This window comes from Carettochelys insculpta, chromosome 6, assembly GCF_033958435.1.
Source record: "Carettochelys insculpta isolate YL-2023 chromosome 6, ASM3395843v1, whole genome shotgun sequence".
Taxonomy (NCBI): Eukaryota; Metazoa; Chordata; order Testudines; family Carettochelyidae; genus Carettochelys; species Carettochelys insculpta.
In genome coordinates, this window is record NC_134142.1 from 66,949,037 (window position 1) to 66,974,506 (window position 25,470).

At 44.9% G+C, this 25,470-nt stretch overlaps 1 protein-coding gene across 1 annotated transcript in view; it reads left to right on the forward strand.

Moving 5' to 3' along the window:
- The window catches only part of MAP3K9 (mitogen-activated protein kinase kinase kinase 9), a 61,594-nt gene extending 37,032 nt beyond the window's left edge, over window positions 1–24,562 (forward strand). The window contains exons 6-11 of the mRNA XM_074998871.1: window positions 2,148–2,388; window positions 3,639–3,761; window positions 6,056–6,206; window positions 17,051–17,163; window positions 17,935–18,747; window positions 24,081–24,562. Of these exons, the coding sequence (XP_074854972.1) occupies window positions 2,148–2,388; window positions 3,639–3,761; window positions 6,056–6,206; window positions 17,051–17,163; window positions 17,935–18,747; window positions 24,081–24,562 (1,923 nt within the window). The remainder of the gene's footprint in view (window positions 1–2,147; window positions 2,389–3,638; window positions 3,762–6,055; window positions 6,207–17,050; window positions 17,164–17,934; window positions 18,748–24,080) is intronic.
- Window positions 24,563–25,470: the final 908 nt, after the last annotated feature.

Consider the following 25,470-nt stretch of genomic DNA (forward strand, 5'->3'; position numbering starts at 1 on the left):
TCTGATGTTCAAAACTGTATGCTATCATTTGATACATAAAAGAAGAGTTGCAGTGCACACTGTTGATTCTGTGGGAGGAAATACTATTTTTCTTCCCCCTTTCTGCACCCCGTTCTGTGCTATCTAGTTGACTCGTCAGTTTTTATTCCTTATTTTTATAATCTTTCTGTTAAATGACAACTGAGATGAAGAGAATTTAGCAGGATGTTCCAGATATGAAGTATTGGGTCTGTCCCACACAAGCTCATCACTGAACAAATTATATTGTTAATCTTTAAAGTGTAACAGGACTGCTGTTTAGTTTTGTGAGGGTACAAACTAACACAGCTACCTCTCTGTGACTATTCTTAATAAGCTGTTTGGGATGCTTGTTCACCAAATTTGGTCTGTATCTCTTCTTTATAACTTTTTCCCCTTGCTTAGGATTCAGGCTTCAGTAGCTTCCATGGCTTTGACTTGAAGTAATTTCAAGCCTTCTCCATGTTCAGATCCTCAAGTTTTTCAGCCCAGTCCATTTTCCTAACTACTTCCCTTAATGTTTTTAAAGTGGGTCCTTTTGAAATCAGTCAGTACTTTCAGACCTATTTTTGTTTATCCTTCCAGAAAATTGAATTAACTTATGATCATTTGATCAATGGTTGTCCTCTAAAGCCAATTTTTTATGAGATTCTTGTTGCTTACCCATTCTAAAATTTAAAATCCTCTTGTTTATTTGGTAACTATTGGATGGAGACAGCTTTCAGCCCTAGTGGTGTTCGTAGCACTTGCCCTTCAATCTATATCTTGGAAATTAGTCTCTCCCAAAGTTGCAAAATTCCCACTGGTATTTATTTCCGTAAAAATATTGGTTGTCTCTATCCATATCCAAATGGGATTCTTTGGGTCTGTAACCTAACCCCAAGCACTGTTTCATTGAAGCCTTTGTTACTGTTTTTTTCCCCTAAAATGACTTTGTTTTATCCATTCCATCACTTCTCATTTCTTTTCGTCTACCTTGTCATGAATATGCAGTGCTACTCTTCTGCCTTTACCTCTGTCTTTCCTCAACAGCACATACCCTTCAGTTCCTGTAGTCCGGTCATGACTACTATTCCACCACATATCTGTTATCCCTGTAATATCTTTTTGCACTTCCCTGCATCAGTAATTCCAGTTCCTCCATTTGGTTACTTGGGCTCCTTACACTGGAGCTAGGTGTTTTGTTTGGTTTTCTGTCTTATGAGGTGCTAGATGAGACCCATTAATTTTCAAATTGCCTTGAAGGCAATTTAAGCAAATTTAATGTATGTGCTGATTTAGGCAGGAAAACAAGGAGGAGTTAATAGTAAGAAATTTTGAATAAGTTCTGGAAAAATAAGCTGCCATATTCCCTGCTTTTCTCCTTCCCACCTTCCCAAATACCTGGAAGACAAACTTCCAGGTTCAACTCTTGTCATCTTCCAGGAAAGAAAGAAAGTCTGAAATTGCTGTGTGTATTGATGTGGACATGACATATGCTATTCGCTGTTTCAAGACTTGATACCTGGTTCCCCTGTGGTAAGGGCAATAGGCAGACCTGAACAAACCAGCATATATGGAAGTTCAGGCCGACTTTCCAGTTGCACAGTCAACTCTCTGCTTTTCAAGAGTTCTAATGCAGAGCAGAATCTTTTGATACACATTCTGTTCAATCTTTTATTTTGCAGCATTTTTCTCCAGGTTAAGTACCTAAATGTGAGCATTAGGGAAAACATAGAACTCTGGAGTCCTGTATACTAATTTAAGGGAACAACTTTTAACATTCTGATGTTGGAAACACATTTTTACAGTCAGTATAGTGTTGTTTGAAAGATGTCTGGCTGACCTCTGCAGAGACGGAAGCCCTCTGCTTACTCACAGATCAGACACACAATGACAGAAGAATAAGCTTTTTCCACATAAGCCTGTCAAAGTGGCTCAACCCTGAGCTGTATGGACAGCTTTGAAGATGGGGAGTGAAGTTCAGACTCCATCACTTCCCTCCTGGACTTCCTTCTTGAGTCTGTGAACAAGGCCAATAATGGACCCCAGCCATCTTTGAATTTGCTCTTCTAGTAGGCAGAACGTTCTCCAAACTAATATGCCACAGTTGTGATCTATGGAATTCATTCTCTCTCTCCACTCCCCAGGAGCTGCGCACTTGGGAGGAGGAACTGACTCGTGCCGCACTCGAGCAAAAGAACCATGAGGAGCTGCTGCGGCGGCGGGAGCAGGAGTTGGCAGAGCGTGAGATCGACATCCTAGAAAGGGAGCTCAACATCATCATCCATCAGCTGTGCCAAGAGAAGCCTCGGGTGAAGAAACGCATGGGCAAATTCAAGAAGAACCGGCTTAAGTTGAAAGATGGCAATCATATCAGCCTCCCTTCGGGTGAGAGATGCTGCAGAGCCTGTGTGTGTGTGTGTGTGTGTGTGTGTGTGTGTGTGTGTGTGTGTGTGTGTGTTGTGGGAGGGTGCGAAAGAGCCAAATGCGTTTCTGTTAAATGTAACTCCTTTGTGTCTACAATCCTAGAGTGGCCCATTGATGGTCACAAGATGTGCCTTAAGAAATCCTAACCTGTTTGGCACCAAGAAATGTAAAGATTAGTGGTTGTAGGGAAAAACAAAGGAAATGGTAGCAATAGGTTGCACTATGATTAACATTGTCAAAAGGGTGAAGATGTGGCTAGAGGGAAATGTTAAATGTTAGTGTTTTATAGCACATATCACTAGTCTGCAGCTGGTATCAGAAAGTTCTCTTTAAAGTAAAACCTTAATTTAAACTAGTAACAGAGAGATAGCCATGTTAGTCTATAGATTATCAAAACAAAAAAACACTCCAGTAGCACTTTAAAGACTAACAAAATAATTTATTAGGTGGTGAGCTTTCCTGGGATAGACCAGATAGTGGTGTTGTTTTGCTTATGTAATTCACTAAGAGTTGACAGCCTTGTTATAAATGGTTCTTAAGATACCCTGTTAAATCAGTCTCTTAAGGGAGACTGAGGCTATGTCTACACTGGGCAAAGTAAGTCAACTGCAGATGCACAATTCTAGCTACAGCAGTTCAGTAGCTGGAATTGACATATATGTGCTCAGCTTACTTGATGTCTCACAAGGAGTACGGGGATCGATTGCAACCTCTGAGAGGTTGATTTTTGTGCATCCCTACTAGGCGCACGAAATTGAACCCTGGAGGACCAAGCCCTGAGCGAGTTGATTTTCTGGGCTAGTGTAGACAAAGCCTGAGTGTTGGGAAGAGTGGTGGTGGTGGTGGTAGTGGTGGATCATATGTCTAGTTAATAAGCATCTTTAACAAGGTTGTGGACACTTGTTTCATGAATTTTTGCTTGCCCTAAAAGTCGCTTTGGGAAATGAGATGAAAAGGTTTTTATGTGGAAAATTATGCAGGTGCGTAAGGACAGGTATGTCAGTCCCCAACTGGACACATTTTTAAGCATCTCCTTTTGCAGATGTTCAGATGCAAAGCACTAATCTTCAGGTTGCGTTAGGTGTGTGTGCCCTGAAACACGGGTGATGTTCTGCAGAAAGCACAAAGAATTAATAATCCATTTGTTGTGTTTCATAAATGAGTACTTTAATTAATGAGTACTTTAATTGTGATTGGTTTTTTTTAAACAGATTTCCAGCACAAATTCACTGTGCAGGCATCTCCAACCATGGACAAAAGGAAGAGCTTGATCAGTAGTTGTTCCAGTCCTCCTGCAAGTCCTACCATCATTCCCAGACTAAGGGCCATCCAACGTAAGGAGCTTGCTGTAACACTGAACATGGGAAGACTATAATATGCCCACCATGCGCTGCAGTGGAGTGCTATGGGTCTTGCTTAGAACTGGGTACTGTTGTTCCTGACTGAGGCCCACTACTTTGGGAAGTGGCGATGGGGAATGTTCTTTCTTCCAGAAATTGAACCTCACTTGCTGGTGTTTCTGGGCACTTGCTGCTTGATTTTATTGGAGGTATATTTCTCAGGGATACAGCTTGCTTTGTATAACTCAATTTATGGAATAAATCTGTAAGTACAGAATGGATTTTTGAGGTGGATCAGATGGAAAGGCTGAAAGAAAAATGAGTGGCAAAGGAATGGAAATTATTTGGTAAAACAAAATTAAAGAAAAAATGAAAGCAATTACAGTAAAAGCTTGGTTATCCAGCACCCAGATAGCTGGCACATTGTGTTAACTGGCACTAGGGCTTCCTACTGACTGGTGACAGCTGAGCCACCAGGCCCACTCCAGTATCTGGCACATTTGATTATCCAGCACTCTCAGATAAGACATTTAATTGTAGTGTGTGAATGTGGCCCTCTCATAACATGTCACCTGGAAGTGGAAACCTTACAAGGACACAATTACATTTTGAAGAGCAATATGAAGTTCATGTTGTTGCCTAGTGATTAGTGTAGGTCTCAATATTATGAGAGTTGGATTTCCATTCTCAGTTTTAGAAGAAACTCCAAGGTTTAAATGGCCTATGAAGGCCTTTCAGGGTATGTCTACACATCAGCCTTATTCCAAAATAAGTTATTTTGGAAGAGCTATTCTGAAATAACGTATTTTGAAGTAATGCTGCTACACACAAAATTTAATTTCAAAATAGCACTTAGCTATTATGAAATATATTGTCTACGCATCTGGAGTCCATTTTGAAATACAGCCATTGGACACACTGTGGCTTATTTTGAAATAGGTTCTGTTCACTGTCTATGCAGCCCCTATTTCAAAATAGGTGCTATTCCTTGTGAAATTAGGTTTACCAATTTCCAAATAAGTCAATTGCTGTTTTGAATTTATTTCAAAATAGTGGTTGCATCATGTAGGCTACGTCTACACGTGAAGCCAACATCGAAATAGCTTATTTCGATGTAGCAACATCAAAATAGGCTATTTCGATGAATAACGTCTACACGTCCTCCAGGGCTGGCAACGTCGATGTTCAACTTCGACGTTGCGCGGCACCACATCGAAATAGGCGCTGCGAGGGTACATCTACACGCCAAAGTAGCACACATCGAAATAAGGGTGCCAGGCACAGCTGCAGACAGGGTCACAGGGCGGACTCAACAGCAAGCCGCTCCCTTAAAGGGCCCCTCCCAGACACAGTTGCACTAAACAACACAAGATACACAGAGCTGACAACTGGTTGCAGACCCTGTGCCTGCAGCATAGATCCCCAGCTGCCGCAGAAGCAGCCAGAAGCCCTGGGCTAAGGGCTGCTGCCCACGGTGACCATAGAGCCCCGCAGGGGCTGGAGAGAGAGCATCTCTCAACCCCCCAGCTGATGGCCGCCATGGAGGACCCAGCAATTTCGACGTTGCGGGACGTGGATCGTCTACACGGTCCCTACTTCGACGTTGAACGTCGAAGTAGGGCGCTATTCCGATCCCCTCATGAGATTAGCGACTTCGACGTCTCGCAGCCTAACGTCGAAGTTAACTTCGAAATAGCGCCCGACGCGTGTAGCCACGACGGGCGCTATTTCGAAGTTGGTGCCGCTACTTCGAAGTAGCGTGCATGTGTAGACACAGCTTTAGATGCTAGGTTAGTTATTTTGAAATAATAGCTGCTATTCTGAAATAACGTCACTGTGTAGACCTACACTCAGAGGCTCTTTCCAGCTCAGAGTTGAGGCATGATGAGGGAGGATTACACAGCCATTGCCTTTGCCACAGCTTTTTTGGATTTGTAAACTATCCCTGCTTTGCTTCAGATTTCCTGTGTGACCCATCGAAGCAAGCTATTTAACCTCTGTGCCAGTTTCTCCATCTCTAAAATAAGGTTTAAAAGCAAATCTATCTGCGCCATGTGAGTGTTGCCTGAGTGAGCACTTTGCATGCTTCAGGTGGTTGGTTAAGTAGTGCAAACACATTTCCTTCAGGATCTTGTAGCATTGTTCCTTGCTTCTCTTTTCACCAGTACTGAAGAATGCTGAATTGCCATTCAGGAGGTGCAGGCAGCATTTTTTTTTTTTTCTTTCTTGACCCACACGTCCATCCTTCTCTTCCCCATGCCCTTTTTTTTTCTTACTGGTTTCCATAGTGACACCTGGCGAAAGCAGCAAACCCTGGGGATGCAACTCACTCCTTCAGAAGGAGGAAGGAGAGGAGGAAGAAAAGAGAAGTCAGAAGAAGAAAGGGCGCACCTGGGGACCAAGTTCTCTTTGTCACAAGGAGTTAGTTGCAGAAGATGGGTAAGAATAAACAGGACTGGGCACAGGGAAAGTGTAAATGGCTAAAGTTCTCGAACATTAAAGCGGTTCATGAGCTCTTGGTTCTCAGAAGGGCTGCCTAGTAAAACTCCAGCTCTGCGCTGCAGATCTACCACACATTTTGTCTGAAATAGGTATTTATCCATAGTCTCTCAGACATTAGAGGTAGACGAAACCAGTAAATACAGCTGATGTGGGTCACATCTAATGCATCCTCGGTAGTCCAGTGCAGGATTGTCCTTTGCATACTTTCCAGTAATTTTTCCAATGAAGATTTAAAGTGGTGGGGCTTCTTCCATTTTGCTTAGGAGACTTGTACAGTTCACAATTGTCAGATATTAGGTGTCTTTTCATGATATTCAGTCTAAATTTTCTGTGGCTCAATATCCTCCAATTTCTAATCATGCCCTCTTTGGACTACCCTAAAATAGTCTTCTCCATCCTTCATATTTAAAACCTTCAAATGCATATTTTCTTTCTCTAGTAGTAGTAGTAGTAGTAGGCATCCTTCAGTCTGCATAGACTATGGATCGCGCCCTTTAAAGTTTCAGTTGAGGACTTCATTTACAGCGTCTATTGTGACTATGAAGACCCACACAAGAGTGACAGTCCTTGCTGCATCTCTTGCAGATGTAGTGGGTGTCTGGCAAGTCCTTCTTGTGCTTTCTGTGCGCTCGCTTCTCCTCTGCTAGCTGTCTGATCTTCATCTCGCCCTTCTGAAGGCCCTTGTGTTACCCCTGCCTCCATCTGCTGCGGTCGTCTGCTAGTTCTTCCCAGTTGTCCAGCTCAATGTCTACCTCTCTGAGGTCTCTCTTGCAGACATCTTTGTAGCGCAACTGGGGGCGTCCGGGAGGTCTTTTGCCAGAGGCTAGCTCACCACACAGGATGTCTTTTGGAATCCTTCTATCATTCATCCTGTGGATGTGGCCAAGCCAGCGGAGTCGACGCTGCCTGAGTAGGGTGTGTATGGTTGGGATTCCAGCTTGCTCGAGGACGGCGGTGTTGGTCACTCTGTCCTTCCATGATATTCCAAGGATGCGCCTGAGGCAGCGCAAGTGGAAGACGTTCAGCTTCTTTTCCTGGCGGGCATACAGGGTCCAAGTCTCGCTGCCATAAAGGAGGGTGCTGAGGATGCAGGCTCTGTAGACTTGCATTTTGGTGTGAGTGTACAGGTTGTTGTTATTCCACACTCTCTTGCTGAGTCTGGACAGAGTTGTGGCCGCTTTTCCGATCCTCCTATTTAGCTCAGTGTCCAACGACAGGGTGTCAGTGATGGTGGACCCGAGGTAAACGAACTTGTGGACGACCTCTAACATATAGTTGTCAGTGCTGATTGATGGGGATTCAGCAACATCCTGACTGAGTACGTTCATCTTCTTTAGGCTGATGGTAAGCCCAAAGTCCTTGCACGCTTTGGAGAACTGATCCAGCAGTTTTTGAAGCTGGTCTTCTGTGTGAGACACTACGGCAGCATCGTCTGTGAACAGCATGTCTCTGATGAGGACTTCCCGCACCTTAGACTTAGCTTTCAGCCTTGCAAGGTTAAACAGTTTCCCATCAGATCTTATGTGCAGCAAGATGCCCTCTGTTGAAGATCCAAAGGCATGCTTCAGGAGGAGTGCGAAGAAGATCCCAAACAATGTCGGAGCAAGCACGCATCCTTGTTTGACGCCGCTCCTGATTCTGAAAGCATCCGATAAAGCGCGGTCATATTGGATGGTTCCTCTCATGTTTTCGTGGAACAACTGGATCATCTTGAGTAACCTTGGAGGACAGCCTATCTTGTGGAGCAGTTTGAACAGACCATCCCTGCTGACCAAGTCAAAAGCCTTGGTCAAGTCGATGAAGGCTATGTAGAGTGGCTTTCTCTGCTCCCTGCACTTCTCCTGCAGCTGCCTTAGAGAGAAGACCATGTCAATGGTAGACCTCTCTGTGCGGAGTCCGCACTGCGATTCGGGGTACACCCTCTCAGCAATCTTCTGGAGTCTGCCAAGGATGACGCGAGCGAACAGTTTACCAGTGACGCTTAGGAGGGAGATTCCACGGTAGTTGTGGCAGTCGCTTCTGTCTCCTTTGTTCTTATACAACGTTACAATGTTAGCGTCACGCATACCCTGTGGAACCTCACCCTCTTTCCAGCACAGGCACAGTAGCTCATGTAGGGGTTCCAGGAGTGTGTCCGCGGCACATTTGACTACCTCTGGTGGTATACCATCCTGACCAGGGGCCTTTCCTGCTGCAATGCTGTCGATGGCTCTCTTCAGTTCATCCACAGTCGGTTCTTGATCCAGTTAGTCCGTTACTGGTAGGAGCTCGATGGCATCGAGGGCTGCGTCAACCACAATGTTCTCGCGTGAGTACAGCTCGGAGTAGTGCTCAACCCAGCGCTCTATCTGTTTGGCTTTGTCAGCAATGATTTCACCAGATTTGGATTTCAGAGGTGCCATCTTGTTCTGGGTGGGTCCTAATGCCTTCCTCATACCCTCGTACATTCCTCTGAGATTACCAAAGTCGGCACAGGTCTGGATGCTGCTGCATAGCTGGAGCCAGTGGTTGTTGGCACAGCACCTGGCTGTCTGCTGCACTGTTCTTCTGGCCTCTCTAAGTGCTTGCTGGGTACTCTGGCTTGGTGAGCGTTTGTACTCCAGGAGTGCAGCACGCTTCTTTTCAATGACTGGAATCATCTCATCAGAGTTAGCTTCGAACCGTGTTTCTAGCTCTTCTTCCAAACACCGACAAGGCCGTGTTGTAAACTGTGTCCCTCAGATGTTGCCATTTGGATGTCGCATCGGCACCCCCAGGGCCACTGCGCAGATTTTCCTGGAGGGTCTCTCTGAACTTTTCAGCTTTCTCCGAGTTTGCCATCTTTCTGGCGTCAATGCAGGGCCTTCCAGCAGGTTTAGAGCGGCACAGCTTCTTGGGTCTCAGCTTGAGCTTGGAGCAAACTAGTGAGTGATCTGTATCACAGTCAGCACTTTGATAGCTGCGTGTCAGAAGGACGTTATTGAGGTTATTACGCCTAGTGATGACCACATCTAGCTGATGCCAGTGCTTCGAGCGTGGGTGTCTCCACGAAACCCTGTGCTGTGGCTTCGTTTGGAAGAATGTGTTTGTGATGCACAGCTTGTGGTAGGTGCACAGTTCAAGGAGACGCTGTCAATTTTCATTCATTTTTCCCACACCAAAGTGTCCTAAGCAGGAAGGCCATGAGGCCCAATCAGTTCCAACTCTTGCATTGAAGTCACCCAAGATGTACAGTTGTTCACGAGCAGGTATTTGCGCTACAGCAGCACTAAGCACGTCGTAGAACTTGTCTTTTACTTCTGGTGTGGCATACAGGGTTGGGGCATAAGCGCTGATCAGGTGGACAGGACCGGCGCAAGTTTGAAGCGTGATCCGAAGAAGTCTTTCTGATCTGCCCATGACTAAATCCACCATTTGTAGAAGGGTGTTTCTGACAGCAAAGCCAACACCATGCTCTCTGGGTTCTTGTTGGGCTTTACCCTGCCAGAAAAAGGTGTAGTCCTTTTCCTTTAGAGATCCCGAATCTGCGAGTCGCGTCTCTTGCAGTGCAGTGATATCAGCTCGGAGCCACTTCAGTTCCTCGTTGATGAGAGCGGTCTTGCGGGTGTCACTGATGGCCTGAAGATCTTCAGTCAAGCCGGTCAGCATGTTCCGCACATTCCAGCAAGCAAGCTTGAATTGTTGATGTTTCTCATTTCTTGTTGATTTTCTTATTGGTTTGCCTGGTGCCCAAATTTCAGTCACTTGTCAGGTTCAGGAACCTTAAGCCTCACGCACCCAGCGAGGCAGGTGAACTGTGGCGGGACAGTACCCTATTGGCTGGGGGCTGCCCAGCTTGAGGTGGGCGGTGACTGTCCAGTGAGATGCGAGGATCTCTCCCACCGTCAAAGGCAACCCCTGGCGCTCGTTCTCTACGCCAATCGAGCAAGAGCTTATAACCGGTATCTGTTGCCTCCCGTGTTGACGCAACGCTGTTCAGCGATGCCGGAGTACCTCTCCGGGCGCGAGCCTGGGCATTTGTTATGGAGACTCTGGGCTGCCCAGACACCAGTGTCCCCCTCTCGGCTTTACTGACATAGTCCAAAGGAGAGGATAACCTCCACGTCTGGTACCAGCTCAGCTGCAGGAGTTGCCGGGACAGTGCCAGAAGTTGACACCGAACCACCTTCGGACTCCACTCCGGATTTTCTGTCAGGGTTTACTCCCTTAGCCTCTCTCCTTCCCAGGATAACCCACAAGGCAGTGGGGTGTGGAGAATGTGGTTAAGGATCCCACTACTTCATACCTCTCTGTCACCACGAGTCACCATAGCTCCCTGCAGAGCAATGACCTCATATCCCCAGGACCCTCCTCTCCACCTTTCGTCGTCCCCCCCCAGCTATCATCACCATAGGACCCTCCCCAACCCACTACCCCCATCTGCTCCCATGTCCACCCTCCTCACTGCACTGGCCCCTCTCCCCCCAGCTGCTCTCAGTGCCCCCAGGTCCACCTTCCCCCATCACTCTTCAGGCTCTTCTCTTCAGAGACTCCTTTTCCTGGTAGTGCTCCCTTGCAGGGCACAGGTGGAACACCATACCTGAAAAGGACAACAAACATGGGGCTCCTCCCTCGGGGAACTCCCAGAGGCAAACTCCCTTCCCTGTTAGCTGCTGCCTCCTGTTCGCTGCTCACCTTGTTTGCTGGGAGCTCCCTTCTTGTAGAGGATGCTGCTAGCTGGTCAGGCCTGGCTCAAAGCCTTGCCTCCAGTCTAATCAGCCCTTGAAGGCTCACCTGGCAGGGAACTCTCCCAATTCACACCTTGCAAACTGCTCTTCTCTGCACAGCACAAGCTCAGGCACCCAGGCAGCTGATCAAAACTGCCCTTCTCTGCAAAGTAACATAGCTGCACAGACAGAGAGACATTCACCCACCAGCTCACCACACAGCCCCCCAAATCCCACACTCACCCAAGCTCCTCTTGGACACTTTGCCCAGAGGCAAACTCCCTTCCCTGTTAGCTGCTGCCCCCTGTTCGCTGCTCACCTTGTTCGCTGGGAGCTCCCTTACGCTTTCTCTAGTGTAATATTATTAAGCTGGGACTAGAGAGCCAGGTAGATATTTTTCAGCTCTTTAAAAAGTGTAGGTATACTTGTAAAGGTGTGCCAGATCTTTTGTTGATTTCTACTTTGTTCTTCCAGTCTTCAGTCTTACATGAAGACTGTGTACCAGGATCTGAACCTCAGCATTTTTCTGATGCTGCTTAAAAGCTTAGTATTTGTTTTTAATAAGACAATTTTAAAAATATCTGAGCGGCCTGGATGCCTCAGAGATTTGAAGCTTGGATATGGAGCCTTTCACCTGTAGTTTGCTAGTCTGGATGCAGCACAGGTTTGCAGTGGAAGAAATCTGATAGCTTAGTCTGTATCCTATCTGGAATGAGTCTGGTGTCTTAAACCTGCCTGCCCAAATCAGCATTGATTGCTCCCCTCAGAAAAGCCAAAGTTGAATGGAAACTAAATTACGACCTCCCTTAAATGGTGGTCTTTCTAGACCAGACTTTTTGGGATATTAGCTGGAAAATATGGAGACAGCTTGCATGGCTGCTGCTCAGGCTGTATCTGTTCTGTAGACAACTCTCAAATTCATTCCTTTATCATCACATAACGCCATGCCTTTCACTAGCATTACATTTAAAAGGGGGAGATAAAAATGTGGATAGCAGACTTCCTTGACGTTCAGACGCCTTTTGTTGGAACTCTGAGAGAAAAGCCTCTTCATCTTTTCCACTTCTCCCCCTGAAAAACAACCTCACGGAAGGAGGAAGCATCTGTGGTGAAGAGGGAGCTAGGAAGATGGGATTTGCCAGTTTGCTAAAAGTGGTTGAAATTAAACTTAATCCTATTTCCTGAAAACCAGCAATGCTATCTTGTAACTGACCATGTTTTATAGAGAAACTCAGTAAGGTCATTGCCTCATACAGAGCATCATCTGGAGTGTGTTGACTATTTTGCTGAATGGGCAGTGCTGTGAATATATGATGAGCTGTTGCTGCTCTTTGAGATCATGCCAGACTGAGAGACTATTTAAAGAAAAAGGCTGCATTAAGCTACAGTCACTCTGAGGCATACTGTCTGTTCTTACTTTGTTTGGTAAATTAAAGGTGAAATTTAAAACTCACTTAAGTGCCAGGCATAGTGAAAAGTTCCCAAAGAAGATTTTCCCCCAGAACTGTCTCAGTGGTCTTTAATCCTGGCTAGCAACACTCTTGTTAAACAACGAGGAGTCCTGTGGCACTTTAACAACTAACAACTTCATCTGATGAAGTGAGCTCCAGCCCACAAAAACTTATGTGCAAATAAATGTATTAGTCTTTAAGGGGTCACAGGACTCATTGTTTTTACTGAAACAAGCAAGGCTACACCTCTGAAACATTCTTGTTGTTTCAGTTGCCTACATATCTTTTTGCCCAGGCATCTTGAATCCTTATCTCAGCTATGTGGGACGCATGCACGCACGCACGCCCTTGCCCTTCCATTGATGCGTTCCCATGCCACCTTTGGGAGACCTGCCTCATCGTTTGAGAATGGCTGGACTAGATGATTGCAATCGTGCGAGCTGGCTTCCCTCCAGCTGGGGCCACTCAGCCTGTGTCTCTGCTCCAGCTCTGCCCCTTTCCCAAACCTCCATCTCGCCTCTTGCCCACCTCCTTTCCTGAGTGTGTCCCATCCTTGCTCCTACCCCGCCTTCCTGAATCAGCAGTTTGGACACTGGAGCAGTGCTGGGGTGGCTGGGAAAGGAGTAGATAAGCAGGATTATCTGTCAGGAGAGACACTGTCGGGGGAGGGAGGCAGAGGGAAGTGTAGCCCAGCACCCACTAATTTTTCCCCATGGGTTCTCCAGCCCCAGAGCACCCACAGAGTTGGCACGTATGATTGCAATGGCCCCTTCTGGCCTTGGAGTCAGTGAACATTATGTTGCTGGGAGGTGCAGTGAAACTTACTAACAGAAACTGCACCTTAAACTCTGGTGTAGCTAAAGCCCATCGCTGAAAAATCACAGGGGTTCTTTTTATCATTTTGAAGAGTGTCTGTGAATGCCGAGATATGCATACCTGAAGACAAGCTGATGTGCTGATCTGGCAGGGACCAATTAAAAATGAGCATATCTTGGAGAAGTGTTATGACCTTTAACATTGTGACTTTTTGATATTTACTTCAGGGTGCCTGACAGAAACCCTTAATCACCTATTCCATGTTCCTCTACCCCTAGTAGAGCTCAGCTCAGCTGATAGTAACCTGGGAAATGTTTGTTTTGCCTAGGAATAGACACTTTTGGGTTTTAACAGTTGTGTTGTTTAGTTGTTGTGTGATCTTAATGTTCTGTTGCACTCAAGGTGACATTTCATGGATTTGTGGTAGCTATAGGCCCTTGAGCTGTGATCTTTTCAGATCTCACAGGTGAAACAGGACATACCTTCATTGATACATAAATGGGGGCTTTTCAAAGCAAATTGATTTGTTGCAAAACGTGGTAGTGGAAATTCAGTAGCAGACACACTTTTCTCTGAGTCAGTACTGCACCAGTGCTAGGGTGTTTAAAGGACAGTGTACTGCTGGAGACTTTCAGATGAGGCTCAGGTAAGGTCCTGTTACATGTCTGGCAATTTACTCGCCAAATGAGATGCAGTCAAGTCACATGCTAAAGGCGGCACTTGTAGGAATTCTCCAGGAGAGGAGGCAACAGGTTCCTAGGGGGAAGGGAGCCTGAGGAGGACAGATGTATGAATACCCTATCAGCTTTCCCACCAAGTAGGTTACTGGAAAAAAAGCTAAACCATATATATATATATATATATTTTTTTTTTTTTTAAAGTGCATAGCTGGTGGGAGGTAGGTAGGTCGACTGCTAGTGCTGTCAAATAGTATTCTTGCAGAGGTAAGGCACTTCAGCAAGTGGAATACATGTGTTGAACTGCTTTCAGGTGCACTTGAGTGGCATATATGATGTGCATGTGTCTCCTAGTCAGGCCTGCGGGGATTGTGGGAAGCAAAATTTGTAATTTGAGAGTGAAATGGTGTAAAAAAAAAAAAAAAAAAAAAAAATAAGAAAAAGGGAAATAATAATAGTCAGTTTTAATGAAGTCTAAGAATTATTTTGATCTCCTCCAAAGCAAGGCTCACTTTGTCAGTGCCAATGAATCTTCAACTTCTGGTTTTTTATGAAGGAAGCTGTGTCTAGAAGGAGGAACTAGAAGTTGTCATAAAGGGCAGCCCAGAGCACACCCGTAATGTTCAGCGAGATCAGGATGAAGGTGGAAGCTAGACTGACAATAGTTGTGCGTTATTTACTGTCTGTAGGCATTGAGAACCTAGTACATACCCTTCCATTCCTTAATGTCGTCTCCTCTGTGTTTTTGTCCAGGCATATATAGAAGGGATGCCTAAATATAACTAAAGCTACCAGGTTGTTTTGTCACATAGTTACAGCACATCTTGGGATGAATAAATCCTGACATAGAATTTTGTCCTTTTATATGTCACCTCCTGAATCACACACTGTTGCTAAATCGCATGAATGCCTTCCTTTGAGGCCTAAGATCAAGATTGCACTGACTGGAGTCAGACATGGCAGGATAGTGAATACAGTTTACTGGAGTGATTAATCTGGAAGAATGATACTATCTCAAGAGAGATGAGAACAGAATTATTTTAATTTAATTTAAAACCATGCCCCTCTTTTGGGTATGGTATTTGTGGTTCCAGGTTAATACAAATACAGCAGTCATCACTCACCGGATGATGCACAAAATTAGGTATAGGCTTGCATTCTTGCTCCAAAAATGTTGCCCTCTGTCCACTGAGCTGCAAGAGCAATTTAATTAGCTAAACCAAAGGAGATCAACATACACACAATGAAATCTGTAGCAGTAATACTTCGAGATCAAGATCCTACATGAAAGGCACGATAGAGGTGCATCAAGCCTCCATTAATGACTTAGCATCATGAGAACCATGGGAGGAGGAGTCAATAGCATTCCCATTTTACAGATTTATTAGGTCATGAGCTTTTGTGGATAAGACCCACTTCTTCAGATTGCGAAACTGGCATAGGAGAAGTAAGTGGCTTCCCCAGAGCATACAAGTCAGTAACACAGCTAGAAATATAACCTGGGATTTCGTGATTTCTTTTTTTTTCCCCTTCTCATTTTCTGACCATTAAGCATGCTCTTTTACAGCCCCTTGAGGTAATTTATACTCATCCATAATACACTGAGATTGCTGACCTTGACTTATTGGCATTGTTACATCTCCTCTGTCAGAGCTTCTGAGTCGCTTAGCTAGGTCTTAGCTCCTGATCTAAGCTATGAAGTGTTTATTTTTGGGAGTTTGAAAGGAGCCCTTTCAAATCTGCAAGTCCAAGTAGTACAAGACAATTTATGTTTGCTGATACCCTTGCTGATGTGCCAGAAAGTTCCACCACTCAAAGTTCTGAGGGTACACCTATGCTTACGGGAAAGTCGATGTGATGGCAGTCGATCTTCCAGGGTTTGATTAGGGGGCCACACTAAATCAAACCTTCAGGGCTTCACCGTTGACCCTGGTACTCCTCATAGTCATGAAGAATAAGGGAAGTCGACAAGAGAATTTCTCCCGTCGACTTGCCACTGTAGGGATGAAAGGAAAAATTGATTTAGGATACGTCAACTCCAGCTATGCAATTGTGTATCTTAAATCAACTGTTCTCCATAGTGTAGCTCTGGCCTGACATGCGCAGTGACTTGAGAATGACCCTTAGAAGTAAACAGTGTGGTGGTAACAAGCCTTTGTGGATGGAAAGATCCATCCAGGCCACGAAAAGTTCATCTCAGTCCAATCTCCCCTAAAGTTTGAATTTCGGTTACAGCTTTCAGTTGTGGCCCATATTGAGAAAAAAAATGAATGATTATCAGTGTACAGCTGCATTGACTGTGTCTAGAATAGTCATTCCAAGGTTCACTTGTGTTACGTGTTTGACTATTACCACTGTTAACTAGTTGCTGTACAATTGTTTTTTTGGAAAGGCTTAAATGTACAAAGCATAACCTTGGTATGTTCCATTTCCAGCAGCGATTTTCAACATTCATTTATTTTGTTGTGTTTTATGCCGATATATCTTTGGAGATTTTTTTTTTTTTTTGCTAAGTACATATTGTTGCACCTGGGAATTTTGTAACATTTTGGTAAAAGAGCTGAGTTTTGCTTAGTTTCTGTACTTGATATTACTGACTCTGCATCTTCTACTAAAAAGACATTTTGTGGATTTCTGCACCCACACACATCATTGACTCTCAGCAGACATCACTGTGCTTGCCACTTTGTCCTACATGAGAAATGATGCTTTATTTTTTTCCTTTGGTGGTAGAAACGTGTAATTGTTGCAAGATGTCTTACTGCAGGACAATATTAGCTGCATCTGTGTTGAGATGAATTGGTCCAAGCTTACAGTACTGAACAGAATGGTACTAATTTGAAATGTGTGTGATGAGAAGTCGTAAGAATGGCCATACCGGGTCAGAACAGTGATCCATCTAGCTTAGTAGCTTGTCCTCTGACTTATTGATGCCAGATGCTTCAGAGGGAGTGAATAGATATCAACCCATCCCAGCTTCTAGCGGTCAGAGGTTCAGGAATACCCAGAGCATGGAACTGATAAATCTCTGATGATCTTAGGTTCAGCAGTGGTTACTAGCCATCCTCCATTAACTTATCTAATTCTTTTTTGAACCTGGTTACATTAGACTTGTGTAATACATAGATTTTCCCTGTCTTTTCCTCCTCCAGCCTACCATCTCTGGTAGATGGACACAAACAATGGTCATCTAGTGCTCCAAACCTAGGGAAGGTCCAGAGAACTACACCTGCCTTGCCAGGATTCACCAGCCTAGCGGAGATGGGTAAGGGCAGCCCAAGTGCTTCATTTTACACATGTGCATTCATGCCTGAGTGACGAATTTTATTCATCCCAGGCCTCTAACTCATATCTTTATTTTGAATACTCACTGTGTCATCTTTATTTCCACAGGAATGTCATATTTTGCATCTCGCCTTTTGGATTTTCTGTGCATATGCATTCCCCTCCCATTTCTCCACATCTGCTCTCTCACACTCTGCCACTCAGAAGTTCTCACGCCGGATCTCTCAAAACCTCTGTCCAGATCTCTGTATGCCTTATAAACTTTGTGATTTTTCTTCTGGGGTTAGGAAAAGACATTCGTGTGGTGCAGTATGGGAATAGGTCACACAGGCACTTACGGGAAGTACTATGGGAGAGGTTCTTATCTCCTTCCCTACTTTTCTATGTGAGCCTTTATACATAAATCTACTCCAAATGGAAGGGATGACAGGAACTCTCTTCAGAAATGCTACTTTTGGACAGCCAGTAGGGGGTCACAGTTGAACCTTATTTTCTGTTCTTCACCTTTCCAGCACTCCCAGCTTCCCCCAGCTTTGAGAGCTGGATTCATACCTGCAAGGCTCAGTTTTTTGTGCAGGCTTGGAGAGGAGAACCTAGTCACATTTGACTGGTTAAACAGTTAGTGCTTAAAATGAAGCATTTCCTCCTTTGTGTACTTTGTGAAGCTTGATCTATTTGTGTTTGTAAGGTGTGTTGTAATTCTCTAGTGAAAACATTTTCAGTGAAAAAAACCTTTTCATTGTCTTTGCAGAGGATGAAGAGAGTGACTGTCTTAATGGAGACCAAGCGCAAGGCTCGCCTGGGCGCACCCCATCATATCTCTGCATCCCATTTCAGAAGAGCGGAGACCTGGATGGCCCACTCAGTGATGCCAATGAAGAGTCCACCCCCATGAACTCTGCTACAAGTACCCCTCAACTCACACCCACCAATAGTCTTAAGCGGAGTGGTTCCCAACATAAGAGGTGGGAGGTTGCCTTGCTTGGTTGTGGGGCTGTGCTGGCAGCTGCAGGCCTGGGCTTTGATCTCTTGGAGGCAGGCAAGTGTCAGTTGCTGACCCAGGATGAGCTGGAACCGCCCAAGGAGGAGAAGAAGAAGCGTGACAGTATTTTCCAGCGGGCGGGACGCTCCCAGAGGAACACCAGCCCACCCTCCCGGAAGCTCTTCAAGAAGGAGAACCCCATGTTGCTGCTGGGCGAACCATCCACTTCACTGACCCTCCTCTCCCTATCTTCCATTTCTGAGTGTAACTCTACCCGCTCCCTGCTGCGCTCGGATAGTGATGAGATTGTGGTATATGAGATGCCTGTCAGCCCTGTTACAGTCAACGCTCCCTTGCCAGTAGTTAGCAACCCACTGGTCAATGTACGCATTGAGAGGTTCAAGCAGGACCCCAACCAATCCCTGACTCCCACACATGTGACTCTCTCTTCCCAGGCCCAGCAAAGGAATCATAGGCGTACGCCTTCTGATGGGGCCATCAAAGCGGCTGGACTGGTTGCCAATGGGTGCTCTCCTAGTGGGTGTCCTTCCAGTAACTGTTTAACCAGTGCACTGGGCACAGGTAAGTTTCTCCTCTGCCTCTTTCTTAAGCCTTCAAAATGAAGGGCACACAGTTGCTGCAGTGGTTCTCTTATCTCTCGCCCATTAAGGGAGTACTCTGTGTTTATATAGCACCTAGCACAGTGGCTGGTCTGTGGCATGGTTCCCAGGCATTACCTTTATACTACTAATAAATCAATTACTGTTCTAATTCAGGCCTGATGTCACCATAGATTGTGCAACTTTGGGCAAGTCACTCTGTTTTCTAAAAGAGTATTGGAAGTCTTACTCCACTGATTTCTTAAATAGAAAGCATTATCCAAGTATAATGCCATTTCTGTTTGGTCTTTGGGATTCCACCTTCACCCCTTCCTTAAGTCTCTTAGGCTTTCATGACAACTTCTATTCTGAAAGCCAAAAGAGAATGGATGAGAAACCTTTTGTACTAAGTCAGTGCCACTTTGTGGTTGTTGGCCAGAGAGTTCATATGGGAGAATCCAGGGTGTGTTTTTCTGCTTCCAAATCTTTATCAGGGACTGAGGCTATGTCTACACTAGAGCAGAAAGTTGATTTTAAGGCACTTAGCTTGATTTTTACAATGCGACTGTCTTCACTGCCAAATACCATTAGTTTGAATTTAAGGAGCGCTAATGTTGACATTCTTGCTCTGATCATTGGATGCAGTGTAACTCCAAGCTTGAGTTTAAAGGTCAGATTAGTGCAAGTGTGGAAACAGCATTTCTTTAAATTTTGATTTTATTGGCCTCCGGAGGAATCCCACAATACCCAGCATGTGTACATTCTATCCACTTTCAGCTCCCCAGCTCTCCAGGTGTGCAGGAAGTAGGAAACAGGAAGCCTGTCATTTTAAATTCATTTCTTTATGATCAACTGGGCGATCACATCTAGCCACTTTAGAGAGCGCCAGCATGGAGCTATCAGGAGAGCCAAGGTCTCAGTTCAGCTAGCAGGCTAACTCCTGCCCCACCACTCCACATGGCAGCTTGGCTAGTGGGACCAGACAGTGGTACATCAGACAGTGGGGTAGTATGTCCTGGCCTGCACAGGATAAAGGCTTCTGCACTTCGTATTTTCTTGGGCTCACCCTGCAGGAAATGTTTTCGGAGGTTGTTGCCAGGGGGCTGCTCCCTCTCTTCCCCCGCAAAGATTTTCAGGGGCTGGCTGGGGAACACTGAGGTATCCGTTCACATGATTCCCTCCATACCTTCCTGCATTTGATGGCGTTTTAGTCCACTGTAACCTAAAAAACAGTGAGATTGAAGGTTCCCTGCCTTGTGAAAGGTGTTCTTTCACTGGGGAACACTGAGGTACCTGTAGACATGGCACAGTCAGCTGAGTGCTCCCACAGCACATTTGTGAAGGGTGCTTCAGCTTCTGAAGCCCAGTACCTGTCTGGCACTTTTTCCCTGGGGATTCCCTACTTTGCTTCTTTCCTTCTGAAAAATGGCTGTTTCCTTTCAGTGGGCAGGAAATGAGGGCAATACAGTCTGGGAAGGTGACAAGAGGTGCTCTCGGGGCACATTTGGTTAAAAGGTCCATAAGGTGGATGATTCAAACAATATCTCTCATCGGGGAAAGAGATGTCTGAAAAATGGCCATTTGTTTTCAAAGGGAGGGAAATGAGGGCAATGCAGTGTTGGAAGATGACATCACACACCCACAACCACTTGCAGGGCATTTTTTCCCATAGTGCACCAGCAAAAAAAAAAAACAGAATGCCATGGGGCTGAGGGAACTGTGGGATAGGTTCCCACAATGCTCTGCTGCAACAGTTGAACTTTGGTGATTCAATAGGGACACACTGTCGACATTGTGGGGAGGTGCAGATACTCAACTTCAAATTTATTTTGTAGTGTAGCCATAGCCTCAGCCTTCACAACATCCCAGTGCCTTTAACAGTAGAGGAGCAGGGGGAGTGACAGAAATTGCTCTCTTATCTAAGTGGTTGTAGCTACTTAGGCTATTGTCCTGTCTGTGCTATGCTTGCCCTATTATATCGGGGTCTGTGGAGACATGCAGGTTAGCATAATCATTCATGCCTGTAATAAATAGCGGTAGTGAAAACTTGCCTCCTTAAAGAAAAAATCAGCTATAGGAGTGTGTTTGTACCAGGATTTCTCTGTTTTACTATTTAATACACTTTCGCTGGGAAAGTTATTGAGGAAGTAAGTCTGGATATTATATTGAAAGGGCTAATCTTTGAATCAATAAGCACACAGATGCATAAACTCATTTCAAATACATGCATGATTATCCTGCAAAAAATGATGGTTTCCCTTGATGTGATACTGTGGAAGAGCAGAAGCATCCACTGTGTTAAAGAAAAAACATCCTCGAGGCAGCGAGGGTGATAAAATCTCCACCAATTTCCATTATACTAACCAAACAAAACAGTCATGTAGCACTTTAAAAACTAACAAAATGATTTATTAGGTGATGAGCTTTGTGGGACAAACCCAATTCTTCAGGTTTATATAATTTCCATTCCAGATCTAGATACATAGCACAGAGGTCCAAAAAAATGCAATAAAAACTGACAAATCAAATATATGAACTGAAAGAGGGGCTGAGGGATGTTAAGTGTCTTGCCTGAGATCATTACAAACATCAAAGGAAGGCAAGTAATTCTTGTAATGCGTAGTAGTAGTAGTAGGCATCCTTCAGTCTGCATAGACTATGGATCGCACCCTTTATAGTTTCAATTGAGGACTTCATTTACAGCGTCTATTGTGACTATGAAGACCCACACGAGAGTGACAGTCCTTGCTGCATCTCTTGCAGATGTAGTGGGTGTCTGGCAAGTCCTTCTTGTGCTTTCTGTGCGCTCGCTTCTCCTCTGCTAGCTGTCTGATCTTCATCTCGCCCTTCTGAAGGCCCTTGTGTAACCCCTGCCTCCATCTGCTGCGGTCGTCTGCTAGTTCTTACCAGGTGTCCAGCTCGATGTCTACCTCTCTGAGGTCTCTCTTGCAGACATCTTTGTAGCACAACTGGGGGTGTCCGGGAGGTCTTTTGCCAGAGGCTAGCTCACCATTCAGGATGTCTTTTGGAATCCTTCCATCATTCATCCTGTGGACGTGGCCAAGCCAGCGGAGCCGACACTGCCTGAGGAGGGTGTGCATGGTTGGGATTCCAGCTTGCTCAAGGACGGCGGTGTTGGTCACTCTGAGATAGTTGGTATCGTTGTTGTACCAAGTGTTAATGTGTCCAATTTGAATATGAAGCCCAGTTCACAAATCTGCCAGTGGAATCTGTTTTTAAAGTCTCCCATATGCATAATAAAACCACCTCTGCAAAAGGTCGTAACTACACTGGCAGAAGTTTTCCCAAATAGCACTGCAGTGTTGAGGGTCGTTGTAACTTATGTCACTTTAGTGGCTTATTCATACTGCTGAGTGACAAGTTATACTAATATAAATGGTACCATGTACAAACCCTAACTGCATTAAGTCGGTCCTAAGTTAGCAATGGCTTTCAAATTATGTAGGAATCGGGATTTGGTCCCCTGTTTATGTTGTTCTCTCCCTTTCAGTTGCAAGCCCCCAGTCTGTGAACTCTGAAAACGTGATCCTCTGTCCCTGGGCAAGGCTTTCTAAACAACAAAAAGCAAAAACTTCACTCTGTTCTTCTGGAACATGCATTGGAGTCTGGAGACAGCGATGACTGCAGTGACTGTGCAAGGGAGTTACATGCAGCCTGCACTGCTCATCTCTTGCATGAAGATATATAAAAGTAGCCACTTAGCATAGGAATTTAAGCTGCTGTGATGCGTAGCTTGGGAATAAAGCAGGTTTTAGAGCAGCGGCGTTCAATAGGAATTCAAAGCTCGCCACACTTGTGGTTGTTGTCTTTCTGTATTTGCTACATTATTTAATAAAGTTTTGTATAATATAATGTAAGAATATTGGTAGCTAAATAAATGCCCTTCCCCTCCCCCACAGCCAGGCACCCCCAACCCCACTCAGATGGAATGCCCTCCCCCAGAGCAAGGCACTCCAAGCCCCCCTTTTTAATTCAATGCTCATGACTCGCCAGAGCTGCTGCTGCTGCTGCCACATGCTTTTGCCACCAAACGGTAGGGCGCGTGCGTGGAGCGGGTGGACGGCACTACCCGGGTGTAGCTCTCAGGAGGAGCTGCATTTAAAGGCTCCAGGATCTGCATGCAATTCACACCAATGTCCTATTTGCCACATGTGGCAAGTAGCGAAGGTATTGGATGTCACATTTGGAGGGTTTCTCCTTAGACATCTTTTAGTTTGGGGGATCAGCTAGGGGAGGAACATCATTTAGTGAACAATAAATTTTGCTCTGAGATTCTCTGCCATATATAAATTCATAAGACAAGATGCTTACTGTGTAAAGTCTATTAAAATACATTAAAAGATCCTTAATATGATAAAGTGAAGCCTCCCAAAGTCACAGAGTGGCAAGGTTTCCCACTCAAGCTTTAAGTGATGTGATTGTGTATCAGTGGAGCAGCTGTATGTGTGTCCCGAACAACAACAGAGCCAGTGGACAAGTCCCTCACCTAAAACCAATATAACAGAGGCATATGCTTTTATGGGGGGAACTCTAAAAAGCAGTAAAGTAGCACTTTAAAGACTAACAAAATAATTCATTAGGTGAGCTTTTGTAGGACAGACCCACTTCTTCAGACCATAGCCATACCAGAACAGACTTAATATTTAAGGCACAGAGAACCAAAAATAGTAATCAAGGCTGACGAATCAGAAAAAAAATTATCAAAGTGAGCAAATCAGAGAGTAGAGGGGCGGGGGGGGAGTCAAGAATTAGATTAAGCCAAGTATGCAAAGGAGTCCCTATAATGACCCAGAAAATTCACATCCCAGTTCAAACCACGTGTTGATGTGTCAAATTTGAATGTAAAAGAGAGTTCAGCAGCCTCTCTTTCAAGAGTGTTGTGAAAATTCCTCTTCAGTAAGACCCAGACTTTTAAGTCATTAACAGAATGGCCCACTCCCTTAAAATGTTAGCTGACTGGTTTGTGGATCAGGAATGTTTTTATATCTGTTTTGTGCCCATTAACTCTTTGTCTGTATAGACTAGCACGGCTTTCTCTCTGTTACTTGTCAACTCTGGTATTTCTGTCCCAAACTCAACATTTCCTATATTTAATGCAACACCAAAATTTTCTGGGGGAAAGGGTCAAAGTGCCCCAAGCTCCCAGTGGTCAACCTCACATACAGCATTTCAGCTGAAAACTTGGGGTTCTCAATGCTGCATGTATTATCTCTTGTTTTTACTGTTTGTAGGCAATTAAGTCAGATGCCTGGAATAGTATCAACATGACTGATGTTCGCTTTGTCTCTTGGATAGGTGCATTAAAAACTCCCAGTCCAAGCCGAGATCCAAATGAGGTCCCTCGCCTGCCAGACCCTAACCTCGTCTTTCCTCCTACCCCAAGACGCTGGAGTGCACAGCAGGACTCCACACTGGAAAGACCCAAGACCTTGGAGTTCTTGCCAAGGCCACGCCCTTCAGCCAATCGGCAGCGGCTTGATCCCTGGTGGTTTGTGTCACCCAGCCAGGCCAGGGGTGAATCCTCTGCCAACAGTTCAAGCACTGACACCCCAAGCAATCTGGACTCCTGCTTTGCTAGTAGCAGCAGCACTGTAGAGGAGAGGCCAGGACTTCCTGTTCTGCTTCCCTTCCAGGTGGGTGTTCCTGTAGAGGAGCAGATGCTGTTGGACGTAGATGTTGAGGGGCAGAGCCAAGATAGCACTGTTCCGCTATGCAGAACTGAACTTACAACAACCAAACCTGCAGAATATGAACTGAAACAAGAGTTCTGGTCTTAGCATGGAATCTATGAGGGGGGCGGTAAGCCCCTTCAGAGTCAATCGTACTACTTGCACTGAGAATGCACTTTGAAGACGGATGAAATGGAGAGATGCTACTGAGGTCATGTCATATGGTGCTGCCTCTATTGAAAATGTGTTGCCGGGCTGCCTGATTTTTGTCTGCAGTTGGATGTAACTGGCCAACTCAAAGCTGCTGACTTTTGCTGTGGGGATTTTCAGTAGTCTTCCTTATCTTGTCATTGCAGTTTGAAATTGCAATAAGCAAAAATGATCATATCAAAGTCTCTGTTGTTGGCTGCACAGAACTTGACAAATATATATATATGGGTGTATATATCCCAGCATTAACCTGGATTACTGAGATCCTGAGTGTTACAGTGTATTAGACACCAGAGTTTGATATCGTCCCAAGGCTGAGAAGTGGCAAATATTTAGAGAGTTGCTTTACTGAATGCCGTTCTTACAGCAGGGTTGATCTGGCATCTACCTGCTACCCTAGCAGAAGCATCTTGCCCCCACATGCTTGGATTATATATAACTTTTTGGGTAAATTCTTCTCAGATGCAGTTTTTTTTCTGAAGTTCTGCTGCATTCCATCTAATCAAATCTACCTAATATATAAAAATATTGTAGTCCCTTTGTGTGAATGGACCTATAGCTAGAACAGTAATTCACTCTTTCTGTTGAGTTCTATGTGACTTCAAGTGTAAGTTCTCCATACTGGTGGTGTGTGTGTGTGTGTGTGTGTGTGTGTGTGTGTGTGTAAAATAAAGAATTATCAGTATTAGGAATTGGACAGAGATGTTTGGCTTACAGAAGGAACTCAGTGTATTCAGTAGTGAAATTCTTTCAGCGTCTAATCCAAAGGGCCTGCTTCAGCTGAAATCACTCTGGCCATAAGAACT